This window comes from Podarcis raffonei, chromosome 2, assembly GCF_027172205.1.
Source record: "Podarcis raffonei isolate rPodRaf1 chromosome 2, rPodRaf1.pri, whole genome shotgun sequence".
Classification (NCBI taxonomy): Eukaryota; Metazoa; Chordata; class Lepidosauria; order Squamata; family Lacertidae; genus Podarcis; species Podarcis raffonei.
This window is the reverse complement of record NC_070603.1, coordinates 116,659,619-116,675,984: the sequence shown is the minus strand read 5'-3', so window position 1 is coordinate 116,675,984 and position 16,366 is coordinate 116,659,619. Positions and strand designations below refer to the sequence as shown.

The following is a 16,366-nucleotide window of genomic DNA, read 5'->3' as shown; positions in this document are numbered from 1 at the left end:
GTCAAAGAGCAGTGCTGGAGAGGGAATGACAGAAACAACATCAGGAAAAGAAACTCGTTAACATTTAGCCATAATAAAATCCTTACCCACCAACTTGGTCTCCCCATCATCGCCCTCTTGCTTGGCTTCCAGCAAGAGATGGATTTCCATGGTGGTTGACGAATTCTGCTCCAACGTGGGCAAGTTAACAGGCCCTTCTTCTGAAAGGCCAGGCATCTGAAAGAGGAAGAGGCACACAGTTCAGGATCCTCTTGTCAGGGGTCACAGCTCAGTGGCAGAGCAGAAGGTCCCTAATTCAATACCCTACCTCCACAAAGGGCCAGGAGAGCAACTGTAAATCTGTGTAGGCAGACCTGAGCTAAGTGACAATGTGCTAAATATTTATTTGCCAACCTTTATACGGACTTTCTTTAAAGAAATTCTTGGGCTAGACTTTCCCGGAAGTCTCTGATGTTGTTGGCATCTGCCTTTCTCAAGAAACAGTAGTGTATGCCTCTGGGGGTGAAGTGAAACCGCCCGTGTAGTTTTTGCTGCATAATTGACACTAGAGCTACCTGCCTGGAGCACAAGCCTGGGTGGTGTACATCGAGGTCCTGGGATACCCAGAGGACAAAAAAACCCTCTCAACCTTGCTGATGTGGTCCAAAGGAAAGCAGCTTGTCTGCAGAAGTTGCTGGAAGGAGAGGTACAAGCAGGGCCGTCTTTAGCAGATGCGGCGCCGGGCTGCAAATATTCACCCAGCGCCCCCAAATTACCACAGATAGTGTTGGGGTGGCCGTAGCTGCACACTGCCAGCCATTGGGGGGCGCAACTCTCCCCCATGCCGCTGTGGGAGAGCGATCCCCGCAGAGGCTTGGGAGCAGCCGTCGAGACCACATAACACCGGTCTTGAAAGACCTACATTGGCTCCCAGTACGTTTCCAGTACTCTTACTTTTAAACACGACTGTCATGTTATTATTATTTTAAGAGGGAAATAAAGGGGGGAAACCTACCAGGAACAATCCAGACTGGACACATCAGACTGGATAGCTCAACTTAAATGATGCTAATTAATCTATCAACTTGATTCCAGCATTGTGCAAGGGAATGTGCTCTGCTGCTTGCTCACTAGCATGAGTGAGGAGGGATAATATTTAATCAATTAATAATAATAATAATTTATAATAATTTATTTATACCCCGCCCATCTGGCTGAGTTTCCCCAGCCACTCTGGGCGGCTCCCAATCGAGTGTTAAAAACAATACAGCATTAAATATTAAAAACATCCCTCAACAGCGCTGCCTTCAGATGTCTTTTTAAGAGAAGATACAGTAGCTGCTTATTTCCTTCACAGCTGAAGGAAGGGCATTCCGCAGGGCAGGTGCCACTACCAAGAAGGCCCTCTGTCTGTTCCCTGTAACCTCACTTGCAGCCGCTCCGAGTCACCAATCTAGCTGCCGCATTCTGGATTAATTGCAGTTTCCGGGTTACCTTCAAAGGTATCCCCACGTAGAGCGTATCCTCTCCTACTTTCCTCAACATCCCCACAGGGGGGTTATTGGGTTTTTGGGTTATTGGCTCTATCGTCTACGACACTGACTGGCAACAGCTCTTCAGGAGTTTCAGTGAGAAACTCTCCCAGCCCTACAGATGCCGAGGCTGAACCCAGGACCTTTTGCATGCAAAGCGGACTGGATGGACCTTTGTCCTGACACCACAGGTCTTTTTTATGCTGCCACTGCCCTCCACAGGTGCATTGAGGTGAACAGCATGCAAAACCCTCACCTCTTGTTCTGTTCTCATGGCCTCCCGGTGGATCTTCATCAAGAAATCCTCCACCTGAGCCACAGCCTCCGTGCAGTTCCCCGGACCACGTTCCCAGACCCAGCTCTGCATCTCCTGGGGCAGGATGGTCAGGAACTGCTCCAGAACCACCAGGTCCACGATCTGCTCCTTGGTGTGTCTGTCTGGCTTCAGCCACCGACAGCAGAGTTCCTGGAGATGACTGCACACGTCTCGAGGGCCGTCAGTCTCCAGGTAGCAGAACTGCCTGAAGCTTTGGCGCCGCATCTCCAAGCTGGCAGCGTCCTCATCCAGAATCTCTTCCTTCACTTCCACAGGAGAATCTTCCCTTCTACTAGGCCACCTGCTGAAAGAGACCTGGGTATCCTTATGATCTCCCATGGACACCTCTTGAGGCACCTGCAAGCTTTTCCACCCTGAAAATGGGGCCTGCATCTGCAGTGGCAAAACCTTCTGCCACTGAGATTCCCAGCCCTGCGGGTCTTGCTCCTCCATTTTCAGGTCTTGCTCCTCTATTTTTATTCCTGGAAAACAAAAGCAATGCCAATAAGCAACAGGTGATGAAAACTGGGCATGTTTACTCTCCCCTAATAGACACATTTTATTAATAAAAAATATAGCATACGTGCTATCAACCATCCATGACTCATTCCCAGAAGGGATGGAGAACATGTGACCCTGCAGATGTTGCTGGACTACAACTCCCATCATCCTTGGTTGTTGGCCTTGCTGGCTGGGGCCTGGTGGGAACTGCATTCAACAATGTCTGAAGGGCTGCAGGTTCTCTGCCCCTGGTTTATACAGGAAGCTGCCTTATGCCAAGTCAGACTGTCAGCTGCTCTCCAGGGTTCCAGGCATTAAGAGTTTCATGCTCTACAGAAGTGTTTCCCAAACTTGGGCCTCCAGCTATTTTTGAACTACAATTCCTATCATCCCTGACCACTGGTCCTGCTAGGTAGGAATGATGGGAGTTGTAAGTTCAAAAACAGCTGGAGACCCAAGATTGGGAAACCTTGCTCTACGGCAAGAGGCTGGGATAAAACCTCTGCTTACAGTAAATATTAAAATTAACAATAAAAACAGCTAATAACATTTAAACAAAGACAAAAACCAACAGTGAAAGATATTAAAACATGCCAAAATCTGTGTGTCTGGATAGGTTTGCCTAATCAAAAATGTTTTTAAGCAGGTGCTGCAAAGAGCACAGTGAAGGCGGCCTGCCTGATGTCAACAGAATCTGACTTTTAGAAGATAACGAGAAGCAGTCCTGTTTTGGGAAGTTTTTAATGTTTGACGTTTTATTGTGTTTTTGGTAATTCTGTTGAGAATTGCCCAGAGTGGCTGGGGAAAACCCAGCCAGATGGGTGGGGTATTATTATTATTATTATTATTATTATTATTATTATTATTAACGGGCAGACAAGCAGGGATCCCCAACATGTTGCCCCTGCCACACTAAAGGATAAATTTCTTACAGCTGCGGAAAGAGTATGTGTGGCACCTGTTAACATTGCCAATTCTGCGGATCCAATTGTCTGAACAAGCACATATGCAGTGCGGTGATCCTGAAGGTATGATGAAGATTATGATAATAAATAAATACAATTTGTGATTAGGACAGCATCCATTCTTCCTTCACAACCAGTATCAGTGGTCCTTCGTAGCATATCTGACGCACTTGGTGAGAGGGGGAAGCCCTGATCTCCACTGAGCCCCCGGGCACTTGCTGAGCCTGAGAAGAGTCTCATCTCTCACCCTCTGCTTGCTCTCCCAACAGATCCCCTTCTGCTAGATTCCGCTCAATCCACTTCCCCTCCCCTCCTTCCTTGAACTCACCTGCTTCAGGCAGGCTTCGCATTGCTCGCCCTTGGCAGCAGCCCCCTAATGGCTCCAAGGATAAGAAATCCAAAGGGGGGGGCGGGAGTTTTTCAATTAAAAAAGAAAGGAGGAGGGGAAGGTGGCTTTGCTTTCCTCAATTCTCCCCCAATTTGTCACACACTCCCGGCCACTCTAGGCATCCTCGTTCAGTGCCCTTTAACTCTTTCAGTGCCTCGCAGCAAACGCTGAAGTTCATTGGTGCGTCCCCCGCCCCTAGATCATTAACGTTGGAAAGTCTGTTTCCATTCGGGAACTCGCAATTTTGCAAAAAAAAAGGGGGGAAAAAGGGAATGAGCGCCATCTGCCTGATTAGGTGTTTCCTGTCCAGCAAAAGGACCACATTGCAACCCCAACCTGTGCTTGTCTACTCAGTCGTTAAGTCCCCTTAAGTTCAATGGGATTTACTCCTAGGCAAGCGTATGCCCATTGAAGCCCCTCTGCAGACACCCACAAATTGGTATTGTCTCTTCTGAGTTCCCCGGCTGTGCAATATATTTATGGTTCCTTGTTTTGTTCAGTATTCTTCAAAGCAGCCTTTAAGAACACCCAGCCTCCCGGGTTACGTACAAACGTAAACCCAGTATTGAACTCGCTGATTGGTATCTTATCATCACGCTCCAAATTACAGCCTTACAAAGAGTGTGAGAGCTTTACAGAAGGAGCAGGTGTATCCCTGATTCACAGAAGGCTTGTTCGCACGTTACACTGAACACTGGTGCACACTGTCTCTGCATATGTGCAGGTGCTCTTGCGAAAGAGTGAGCCCTTGTTGATCTGCATATCACAGCTGCTGCGTACACAGGTGTCCAGGCTGTCGACTTGTGAAACGCTACACGGTAGCAACTGTACGCGTGTCAAATACTTGTGTACAGAGAGGTATACTGCACAGATGGTGCACTCATCGAATGTAACATGTGAACACTCCTCTTGTATTACCAAGTACACTGGTTGTGCATCACTTGAATGCAACATGTGGACACACGACACTGACACTCTGCGATGTATTTTTTAAGTTGGTATTTGCTGGGATACGTGATGCTGTACAAAACTCTGCAAACTAAATACGTAGACAATAGGAACACGCCTACAGATACAGAAATAAAGAGAGATGGAGGCTAAGGGAGAGGATACATTTATTATGAATCAAAAGGGGTTAGTCTAAAACTTCTGCTCCCCACCACCCATTAGTAAAAGGTGTGCAATGCCAGGAATAATCTTTGTGTCGAAGGGAAGAGTTAAACTGACAACTCTCCCGTTCCTAGATAGGCAAGGGGTGGGTGCGTCTTGGAGGGGCATTGACTTCCTGTTCCTGCCCATCCCCATAGCTTTGGTGCAATAAATAGCTGGGGGCGGCGGCGGGGGGTGTATTTTGCCTTAGGAGACTTTGGTTCCAGGGATCTGAATCCCCAGCACTGGAAACAGCAGCGAGAGGTAAGTTGAGTAGGGGATGAAGCGGAAAGCCAGAGATCAGCTGGGAGGCGAAAGAGGGAGCGAAACGGCAGAAAAGGGACGGGATTGCAATTGGCCGGTCAGGGTTGCAAACAGGGAGAAGACATGCAAAGTACCCAGATCTTGCGGGGTGTCTGTGCACCAATGCGCCCTCTTCGAAATGGGAAAGGAGCAGGGCTAAGAGATGCAAAAACACTGGAGAGAAAACAGGGTTTCTCTAACCAAGTGTCAGCATTAAGTTTATGGGGTGGGGAACCTGTGGCTTTCTAGATGTAGGGGGAGGATAGCAACTCAGAGCACCTGCCTTGCAGGCAGAAGTTTCCAGGTTCGTGCCATGCATATTTATGGTACGACAAGGTTAAAGCTCACAAAGCTTTTAAGAATCATTTTTTTTTTTTTATTAAAGGATTTTTTTTTATAACAACAAAAACATAACAATACAATACAATAAACACAACAAACAAACAAAAAAACAAGTACAATTTCAGATCTTGTTTTCTTATACCTTACTTCTCCGACTTCCTCATGCCTCCCTTTTCTGTATTCCAATTTCTAATCATTTATTCAGCAAATCTTCCCTTATTTTAATTTAGTTTGATCTTACTTATTCTCCTTATCTTATCCATTACTAATAGTAACCATTTATTTTCTAATCCAACATCATTTTAACTTTCATTAATTTTGTAATATTTCTTTAAATAGTCCTTAAATTTTTTCCATTCTTCTTCCGCTGCTTCTCTTCCCTGGTTTCGGATTCTGCTCCTCATCTCTGCCAGGCCCATGTAGTCAATCACCTTCATCTGCCATTCTTCCAGAGTGGGTAGATCTTGTGTCTTCCAGTACTTTGCAATGAGTATTCTTGCTGCTGTTGTAGCATACATAAAAAAAGTTATATCCGTCTTTAACACCCCTTGGCCGACAATACCCAAGAGAAAGGCCTCTGGTTTCTTAGGGAAGGTATATTTAAATACCTTTTTCAGTTCATTATAGATCATTTCCCAGAATGCCTTAATCTTCGGGCACGTCCACCAGAGGTGAAAGAATGTGCCTTCCTTTTCCTTACATTTCCAACATTTATTGTCAGGCAAATGGTAAATCTTTGCAAGCTTGACTGGGGTTATGTACCACCTATAGATCATCTTCATAATATTTTCTCTTAAGGCATTACATGCCGTAAATTTCATCCCGGTGGTCCACAACTTCTCCCAGTCAGCAAACATAATGTTATGACCAATGTCCTGAGCCCATTTAATCATACTTGATTTAACCGTTTCATCCTGTGTATTCCATTTCAGCAGCAAATTATACATTTTTGACAAATTTCTAGTGCTGGATTCTAACAGTTCAGTCTCCAATTTTGATTTTTCCACCTGGAAGCCAATTTTACTGTCCATTTTAAACACTTCATTTATTTGATGATAGTGCAGCCAATCTCTCACTTTCCCTTTTAATTTCTCAAAACTCTGCAATCTCAGTCTGTCCCCTTCCTTTTCCAGAATTTCCCAATATCTTGGCCATTTAGACTCCATATTTAGCTTTTTAACTGCCTTAGCTTCCATAGGCGACAACCACCTTGGGGTTTTGTTTTCCAACAAATCTTTATATCTAGTCCAGACATTAAGTAGTGCTTTTCTGACAATATGGTTTTTAAAACCTTTGTGTGCTTTAACCTTGTCATACCACAAATATGCATGCCACCCAAAGATATTATTAAAACCTTCTAGATCCAGGATATCTGTATTTTCAAGAAGTAGCCAGTCTCTTAGCCAGCAGAAAGCTGCCGCTTCATAATAAAGTTTGAAGTTTGAAGTTTTAAGAATCATATTGTCAGGAAAGCACTGTTCAATGTCTGGATAAGATATAAAGACTTACTTGAAAATAAAACCCCAAGGTGGCTGTCACCGATGGAAGCAAAGGCTCAGAAAAAGCTCAATATGGAGGCCAATTGGCCGAAATATTAAGGAAATTTTGGAACAAGAAGGGGACAAATTAAAACTGCAGAGTTTTGAGAAACTAAAAGACAAAGTGCGTGACTGGCTTCATTACTATCAAATAAGGGAGGCTTATAATTTGGACAAAAAAATTGGCTCCCAGGTGGAAAAATCAAAATTGGAGACAGAACTGCTAGATCCCAAAACAAAGATATTGTCAAGAATGTATAACTTGCTGTTAAAATGGAACACTCATGATGAAACGGTTAAATCTGCTATGACTAAATGGGCACAAGATGTTGGACATAACATTATGCTCGCTGACTGGGAACAGTTGTGGACCACAGGTATGAAATTTACGGCATGTAATGCCTTAAGAGAGAATATTATGAAAATGATATACAGGTGGTACATGACACCAGTCAAGCTTGCAAAAATCTATCATTTGCCCGATAATAAATGTTGGAAATGTAAAGAGACTGAAGGTACATTTTTTTCACCTTTGGTGGACGTGCCCAAGGATTAAGGCTTTCTGGGAGATGATATATAATGAAATGAAAAAGGTATTTAAATATACCTTCTTGAAGAAACCAGAGGCCTTTCTCCTGGGCATAGTCGGCCAATTGGTGCCAAAGAAGGATAGAACTTTTTTTATGTATGCAACAACAGCAGCAAGAATACTCATTGCAAAGTATTGGAAGACACAAGATTTACCCACCCTGGAAGAGTGGCAGATGAAGGTGATTGACTATATGGAATTGGCGGAAATGACGGGCAGAATCCGAGACCTGGGAGAAGAGTTGGTGGAAGAAGATTGGAAGAAATTTAAAGACTATCTGCAGAAATATTGTAAAATTAATGAAAGTTAAAATGATGTTGGATTGAAATTAAGGGGTATTAGCAATAAGGTTAATAAGAATATGTAAAAATGGATTGATAATGGGTGAAATTATAAAATTACATTATGTTGAAATATAGAGTTAAGATAAATGAAAGAGGATAAGGATTTGCTGAACGGAATATGTGAACGGGAATACAAAAAAGGGAGGTATGAGGAGGTCAGGGAAACAAGTAACTGAAACTGAAGATAAGAAATTCAAGATTTTTTCCTAATTTTTAATTTTCCTTATTCTTTTTTGTATTTTGTATTTCTACTTTGTTTAAGTACCTTTGTACTTTCTGTATTTTTTTTGGTCTACTTTTTGTGTCTTTTCTTTTTTTTATTATGTAAAACTCTAATAAATATTTATTAAAAAAAACAAAACAGAAGTTTCCAGGTTCAATCCCCACCCAAGCATCTGCATTTCTTAATGCAAATTCTCTTTTCTAGTCCAGGAGCTTCAGTGAGAATAAAAATGGAAGTGCATGAACCACCAGGACCTGGACCAGGTGAGCGATTGGATGCAGGAAGAGGCAAACCCCACACCCCCCAAATGGGAGCCACCTGGGAGTTTCTGACGGGGGCTGCTCCACAGCCCGTTAAGCAAGAACCGAATGAGCAGGGCTGGGAAGGCCAGTGGCCGGGATTCATGGAGACCATGCCGGCCCCTCAGTCCCAGAGGAAAACTCAACAGCTGCTTGAGCCCACCTCAGGAGAGGGCGCTGAGGGATTCCAGGTCTCCTTTGAAGGAGCTGAGAGCAGCCTGGAGCACAGAGGAGGGGACATGTCTAGCACCCGGCTAGGCCTCAGCCGAGAGAGCCTGGATTCTTCAGTGAAAGTGAAGGAAGAGATTCTGGAGGATGAGGACACAGTCAGCTGCTACTTCAAGGAATTCACTGGCCAAAGAGCCAAGGAGACCCCAGAGGTAATTTAGCCCACTCTGGGAAGCTTTGCAACCAGGATTTATTCAACCTTCCCCTTCTGCCCATCTATATTGTGCAATAAATCTCTTTCTGTCCACTCCATTTTATAGGGACTTCACACAGCCCCATGAAGGTTGTCCTGCATGGTTGTTCCCTCAGTGCTAGGTGGAGTGGTGATTGCAAGAAATCAGAATTACTTTCTAATTTGTATCTCCCCACCTCCCTTTCTATTTCAGATGCCACCAGGATCCATTGAAGATGTGGCAGCTGATTACCCCGAGTTAATCTCAAATCCTGTGAAGGGCCAGATTCCTCTGGAAGTCAAGGAGGAGGGTTACGAAGAGGCCAGCTTTGAATACGAAAGTTAGTATTATTTGGAAACTTCTAGATGCTTCTGATAGGTGGAAGTTTTTCTCCCTCTCTTTCAACACTATGACTCAGGGACATTCAACAAACCTGAACGCTGGAATATTCAGGACACATTTGCAAGGCTTGTATTTCTGCACACCTTTGGGTTTCCCTGAGCCTGTTGATGTGAGGATGGTAGCTTTTTGGCTACATCACTTAAAGGAAAAACTCAGTCTTAAGAGCGGAGGATTGGGTAATTCACTTTATTCCTTTGAGAAAACTTTTTCTATCTCCAGTACAGGGTTTAACTCATGCTGTTATTCTGTTTCTTCCAGTAGGCCAAGAGTGGGAGAGCGTAAAGGAGGCTTTTCCACTTAAGCAAATGGACACCAGAGGAAAATCCTTGGAAAGAGCTAAAGGGGTGTTTTTCCTGGGTGGCGAGGTGGACGAGATGCCTGCAGTTCAAGAATCCAAGCAGGAGTACCGTCAGTGGACAGTGCCAGAATACAGGTTACTTTGTGAGGAAGGTAACAGTGACTCGTGCAAAAGAAGTTTCCAAGATAAATTCTTGAGGCATGAGGCAATACAGATGGACTCAGAGTGTGGAAAGAACTTCTGTCAGGACGTTGACCTAACTAAGAATCAGAAAATGCTGTACACATGCACATTCTGTGGGAAAATTGCTAACAGGAGAGCAGACCTTCTTGTTCACGAGAGAACCCACACTGGAGAAAAACCGTACAAGTGCTCCGAGTGTGGGAAAAGCTTCAATACCACGTCTTACCTCACAAAACACAAAAGAATACACACGGGAGAGAAACCATATAAATGTTCAGAGTGCGGGCAAAGCTTCTGTCAGAAAGGGAACCTGGTTTCACATGTCAGAATCCACACGGGGGAGAAACCATATAAGTGTGGGGAGTGCGGACAAAGCTTCAGTCAAAGGAAAATCCTTGGTAAACACCAGAGGATCCACACGGGAGAGAAACCGTATAAGTGTTTAGAATGTGGGCAAAGCTTCAGTCAGGCATCACATCTCCTTACGCACAGAAGGACCCACACAGGAGAAAAACCTCATAAATGCTCAGACTGTGGGAAAAGCTTTAATCAGAAAGGAGACCTTGTTATCCACAAGAGAAAGCACACTGGGCAAAAGCCATATGAATGCTCTGAGTGTGGGAAAAGCTTTAGCACAGGCTATCAATTCATAAACCATAAAAGGTTACATACAGGGGAGAAACCCTATACTTGCTCAGAATGTGGACAAAGCTTTAATTGGAAGTCAAACCTTATTACACACAGGAGAATCCATACTGGTGAGAAACCATATGTGTGCTCCATCTGTAGGAAAAGTTTCAGTGATAAATCCTCCCTCACTAAACACCTGAGAACCCATACAGGGGAGAAACCCTACAAATGCTCTGATTGTGGGCAAAGTTTCAATTTGAAATCAAACCTTATCACACACCAGAGAACCCATACTGGAGAGAAACCGTATTCGTGCCCTGAGTGTGGGAAAAGCTTAAGTCACAGATCCTCCCTTACGAAGCACATAAGGACCCACACAGGAGAAAAGCCTTATGAGTGCTACGAATGTGGGAAAAGCTTTATTTCTAGCTCTGACTGTAAGAAACACGAAAGGGTACACACACGAGAGAAGCCATACAAACGCGGGAGGAAATGTCCACTATTCCCTCTGTTTCCGTAACAGAAAACCTACATGTGAACCTTTAGGATGTCTGTGAAGAAGAGTTTGGACTGAAAGCTTCATAAATTTAGACTGTGTGAATAGTTTATGCTGGAGATTAGTGGCTACTAGATTTAAAAAAAAGTGAAAACTATACAGGGTTTTTCCCCTCTAGGCAACATTCCATTCATTGCACATGGAAAGCAGACCTCATAGATAGATTCTTGAAATTCCTTGGTAGAAATTAAGTCATTGCTAGATTCCACCATATTAACATTTAGTTTAGTTGCTGAAATTCATTGGAGGCAGATGGAGCACCAACCTCACTCTCCAACAGCCAGAAGATTATCCAAAACTCAGCAGGGAGGATAGGGACAAAACCAGAACTATCATGGGCTCTGGCTCCACCTACTGTAGGCCTCCTTGCCTTCCCGCTACCAGTCACAGTGGGCACCGTTCTCCACTGCTGAACATATGGGTGCTGAACTAATGTTCCAACGTTTTATCTTACTCTAGAGAAATCTGATGGACTCTGGGCCCGAGCATCCAAAAGGTTGGTGTTGGCCCCTTAGAAGTTCCAAATATTTATTCAACTATTTTGGAGCACTGGTGCCTACAGACGATAGAAGCAAAATAGCTGCTTCTAAAAAAACACAAAAACACCCGGAAATATTGTGTGCAGCTAGTAAAATTTGCATTGAATTGGGGTGATTTTGATATTAGTCTGTTTGTTGGTTTCTCCCTCTCTCTTTTTAAAGGTTTTCAATATACCTGTTCTGTGTAGTTTTCTTTTCAGCCATTGTTAGCCTCTGTCTGCAGTTGCATGACTGGAAGTTTTGAGTGTGTCAATTCATACACACTTCAGACTCCAGTGATGCTAAATGTAGTTGATGCACATGCAATGGCTGAAAGAGTTGTGCGCAAAGAGTTTTCTCATTAAATTCTAGATCTTCCCCCAATCCTGTTCAATATATACAAATCTCAGGGGAATTCAGCACCATATGCTTGTGCCAAAAAACCATAAGTCCTGTCACCTTAAAACATGGACAGGGAACCTCAGGGGCTGAATGTGGCCCTGCAGACCTTTCTCTAGCCCTGGGAACTCTCTCCAGGCATCCCGAGTGCTTTTTGCTTTTGCCTGGCTGGAATGTGTCCTTGAACTGTGATCATGCCTCTTGCTTCCCGGGATGGAAGACACAAAAGAGAGGTATAATTGTAGAAAGTAATATTTGCATTTGGTGGTCTGCCCATTTTCGCCTCTGGTTTCACTCATCCCTGGCCCACAGACGTTTGCTCAAAAAGGAAAATGGCTCTCAAACCAAAAAAACTTTCCGCCACCCCTGCCTTAAAGGTAAAGGGACCCCTGACCATTAGGTCCAGTCGCGGACGACTCTGGGGTTGCGGCACTCATCTCGCTTTCCTGGCTGAGGGAGCCAGCGTACAGCTTCCGGGTCATGTGGCCAGCATGACTAAGCCGCTTCTGGCGAACCAGAGCAGCGCACGGAAATGCCGTTTACCTTCCCGCCAGAGCAGTACCTATTTATCTACTTGCACTTTGATGTGCTTTCCAACTGCTAGGTTGGCAGGAGCAGGGACCGAGCAACGGGAGCTCACCCCGTCGCGGGGATTCGAACCACCAAACTTCTGATCAGCAAGCCCTAGGCTCTGTAGTTTAACCCTTACAGCCTTACAGATCAACAAATTTATTATGGACAAAACTTAACAAATTTATTATGGACAAAACAGAAAAAAAGAAAAAGGATGACAGCTATATTAGCACTCAGAACTTATGTGTCAGACGTTTGCAATGCAATCCTGTACGATTCTACTGAACACAGAAATGGTAAGCCTCATTCAATTCAGTTGGTCTTACTCCAAGGAAAATGTAGCTTTCGGCCTTAAGAGGCAGTGTGCCTTTAAGTACGAGTTGCTAAGAAGTCGCAATGGGAATATGCTATAGTCGTCGTGTCTTGCTTATGGGCTTCCCAGAGTTACCTGCCTGACCACAAAATGTTGCAATATAAGGGTCTTTGAGATGATCCAGAATGGTTTTTTCATACCACAGAATAGTGAGGAAAAGTACAGTAGTACCTCGGGTTACAGATGCTTCAGGTTACATACGCTTCAGGTTGCAGACTCCACTAACCCAGAAATAGTGCTTCAGGTTAAGAACTTTGCTTCAGGATGAGAACAGAAATTGTGCGGCGGCGGCACAGCAGCAGTGGGAGGCCCCATTAGCTAAAATGGTGCTTCAGGTTAAGAACAGTTTCAGGTTAAGAATGGACCTCCAGAACGAATTACGTTCTTAACCTGAGGTACCACTGTATGAGCTTTCTTGAATTCTTGTTTTCAGTTCATGCTACGATTCCAAAGCAGAGGTCCGGGACCACCTGCATAAAAAGTGTGTGTGCTGCCCCTGAACTACTAACCCTCCCTGGGACTGTGAGAATGGGAGAGGAACAATACATTTGCTCTTCTGCTCTCAAACTTTTTCTGTGTTTTTTTTTAAAAATAAAATAACAATGTGCGCCCATAGGTATAAAAATACCTGTGCACGTGCTCAGAATGGAAAAGGGGAGTGGGACAGCAGGGATGAAATGACTGAAAGGAGAGAAAACAGCCCAACCCCAAAACATTTGTCAAGCTTTGTGTCCTGTTGTGAGCAATAAATAGATGAGCCTTTGAAATTTTCCAAATGGAATGTGCGGCAGCCGAACACACCAATCACAGAGGCATCCATAAAAACTGGGTCTGAATGACTTGCATGATGTTAAAGTACTGTCTGCAATCACCTTTAGGCTTCCTTACTGCAGGAGTGCCTGATCACCTCATCTGTCTCCTAAGAAATCTCTATGTGGGACAAGAAGTACAGTTAGAACTGGATATGGAACAACTGATTGGTTCAAAATTGGGAAAGGAGTACGACAAGGCTGTATATTGTCTCCCTGCTTATTTAACTTATATGCAGAATTCATCATGCGAAAGGCTAGGCTGGATGAATCCGAAGCCGGAATTAAGATAGCCGGAAGAAATATCAATAACCTCAGATATGCAGATGACACAACCTTGATGGCAGAAAGTGAGGAGGAATTAAAGAACCTTTTATTGAGGGTGAAAGAGGAGAGCGCAAAATATGGTCTGAAGCTCAACATCAAAAAAACGAAGATCATGGCCACTGGTCCCATCACCTCCTGGCAAATAGAAGGGGAAGAAATGGAGGCAGTAAGAGATTTTACTTTCTTGGGCTCCATGATCACTGCAGATGGTGACAGCAGTCACGAAATTAAAAGACACCTGCTCCTTGGGAGAAAGGCGATGGCAAACCTAGACAACATCTTAAAAAGCAGAGACATCACCTTGCCAACAAAGGTCCGTATAGTAAAAGCTATGGTTTTCCCAGTAGTGATGTATGGAAGTGAGAGCTGGACCATAAAGAAGGCTGATCGCCGAAGAATTGATGCTTTTGAATTATGGTGCTGGAGGAGACTCTTGAGAGTCCCATGGACTGCAAGAAGATCAAACGTATCCATTCTTAAGGAAATCAGCCCTGAGTGCTCACTGGAAGGACAGATCGTGAAGCTGAGACGCCAATACTTTGGCCACCTCATGAGAAGAGAAGACTCCCTGGAAAAGACCCTGATGTTGGGAAAGATGGAGGGCACAAGGAGAAGGGGACGACAGAGGATGAGATGGTTGGATGGTGTTCTTGAAGCTACCAGCATGAGTTTGATCAAACTGCGGGAGGCAGTGGAGGACAGAAGTGCCTGGCGTGCTCTGGTCCATGGGGTCACGAAGAGTCGGACACGACTAAACGACTAAACAACAACAACAACTGTAGGGCTGTCTCTCCCTGTCCCTGTCCCCTCCCCCCCCCAAACCAGACAAAACCTCAGTTGAAGGAGAGTCCTTCACCTCCTGAGAGACTCTGTTCCACTGTCAAATGTCTAATGGCAGTGGCATTTCTGTACAGGAGCCACTCACTTTCCAGCTTCATAAAGTGCTGCATGTTGATTGTTTTGAAAAACTCAAATAAATAAATTTACCAAAAAAGAAAGAAAAAGAATTCAGTATTTTACCTAAGAAATTGTGTACATATAAGAGGTGGGGTCGAAGCCCTGAACACCAAACCATGGATTTTACCCCCGTTTTGCTGTTTTATAAAAAAACAACAAAAACAATTTCACATAAACCTCTTCGCTTAACTTATCCCCAATTAATTTCCCACCAAAACAATAGGACTGTAACAATAAACAAAACATAAACAGCTTTACAAAATCAACGAAGTTTATTTAAACAAACAGAAAGAGAAAACACAGACAAGCCTCATGTAGTAATTATTATTACTGTTGTTATTTAAATCAAATTAATTATAAGTCATAGGTTAGGAATACTACACTATGTCCTCAGTAGATGATCACCTCACTTAACTATTGGTGAATTCTTTAAATGCTAGAGTTGTTTCCCTAACCCAGGGAAGAAAGATGTCCCACAGAGGGGCAATTAAGTGTCATCTTCAACAGCCTTTGCTGTTTGTACGCCCTAATAACATTAGCTAGTAGTTATGTAGAGCCAGTTCAGTTAGGAACATTAGAAGTGACCTTATACCACGCCAGACCAACTGGTTCATGTTGCTCAGAATAGTCTGCACTGACTGGTAGCGGTTCCCCAGGGTTTCAAACAGTGGTCTCTCCCAGTCCTTCATGGGGGTGTGGGAACCTTCTGCATGCAAACTAAGCTACAACTGCCCCCCCAATCGTCTGCACTGACTGGGAGCAGCTCTCCATAGTTTCAGGCACAGAGTCTTTCCCGACCCTACTTAGAAAGGGCTCCGTTCACAAGTGAGGAGGAACAGGGGGCACACAGAATTGCAGAATTGGGTCTCAAAGGTCTTCTCGTCCCACTGCCTGCAATGCAAAGCATCCATGACGGATGGCCACCAACACCTGCTAAACAACATGTGACGGAGATGCTCACAGGTCAGGAGAGGCCCTGTCTGCACCATCTTCATGCCCCCTCCCCCTTTTCCATGGGGGAAATGTGAAGCCAACATATACTGACCGGGTCAGGCCATTGGTTCCATTGTCCCAGAATTACAGTGCTCTCAAATATATTTTTTTAATGGGAGATTCCAGGAACCCAATGCGGGACCTTTTCAAAAGGCACCATAGCTCAGTTGCAGGGCACAATTTGCCCACGTAAGGCTCATCTCCAGCAGGTGATGTGGAAGGCCCACTCTCCATCCTAAAGCTTGGAGAGCCCATGCCTGTCAGAATGCATAACACCAGGCTAGATAATAAGGCTACTTCTTACATCTTCGTGTTCTGCCTGTGAGATCTGGATGCTTCTGGTGAAAGGTCAGGGGCCAGTGAGGGGAGTGGCCAGGGGAAAGTTCTACCTCTCTTTTAAATCAGAACCAGTGAAGGCAGTGAAGGTCCTGTGTGAGTGTCTGGAGACGGTTGGAGGATGGATGGCGGCTAATGGATTG

The 16,366-nt window shown here is 44.4% G+C and overlaps 2 protein-coding genes across 2 annotated transcripts in view; one reads left to right on the top strand and one right to left on the bottom strand.

Moving 5' to 3' along the window:
- The window catches only part of LOC128408780 (zinc finger protein 236-like), a 117,788-nt gene that overhangs the window by 3,032 nt on the left and 98,390 nt on the right, over window positions 1–16,366 (bottom strand). Inside the window, exons 5-7 of the mRNA XM_053378801.1 lie at window positions 3,622–3,751; window positions 1,768–2,309; window positions 87–216 (exon numbers count right to left, since the gene is read on the bottom strand). Coding sequence (XP_053234776.1) covers window positions 87–216; window positions 1,768–2,309; window positions 3,622–3,751 — 802 coding nt within the window. The remainder of the gene's footprint in view (window positions 1–86; window positions 217–1,767; window positions 2,310–3,621; window positions 3,752–16,366) is intronic.
- Window positions 9,510–11,840, top strand: LOC128409084 (zinc finger protein OZF-like). Its single transcript, XM_053379286.1, has one exon. It carries the CDS (start codon window positions 9,577–9,579, stop codon window positions 10,900–10,902), a length of 1,326 nt encoding a protein of 441 aa, XP_053235261.1. The 5' UTR covers window positions 9,510–9,576; the 3' UTR covers window positions 10,903–11,840.

Excerpts from the sequence above, each read along its gene's own strand:
- LOC128409084 (XM_053379286.1), top strand. The coding sequence starts at position 9,577 with ATGGACACCAGAGGAAAATCCTTGGAAAGAGCTAAAGGGGTGTTTTTC.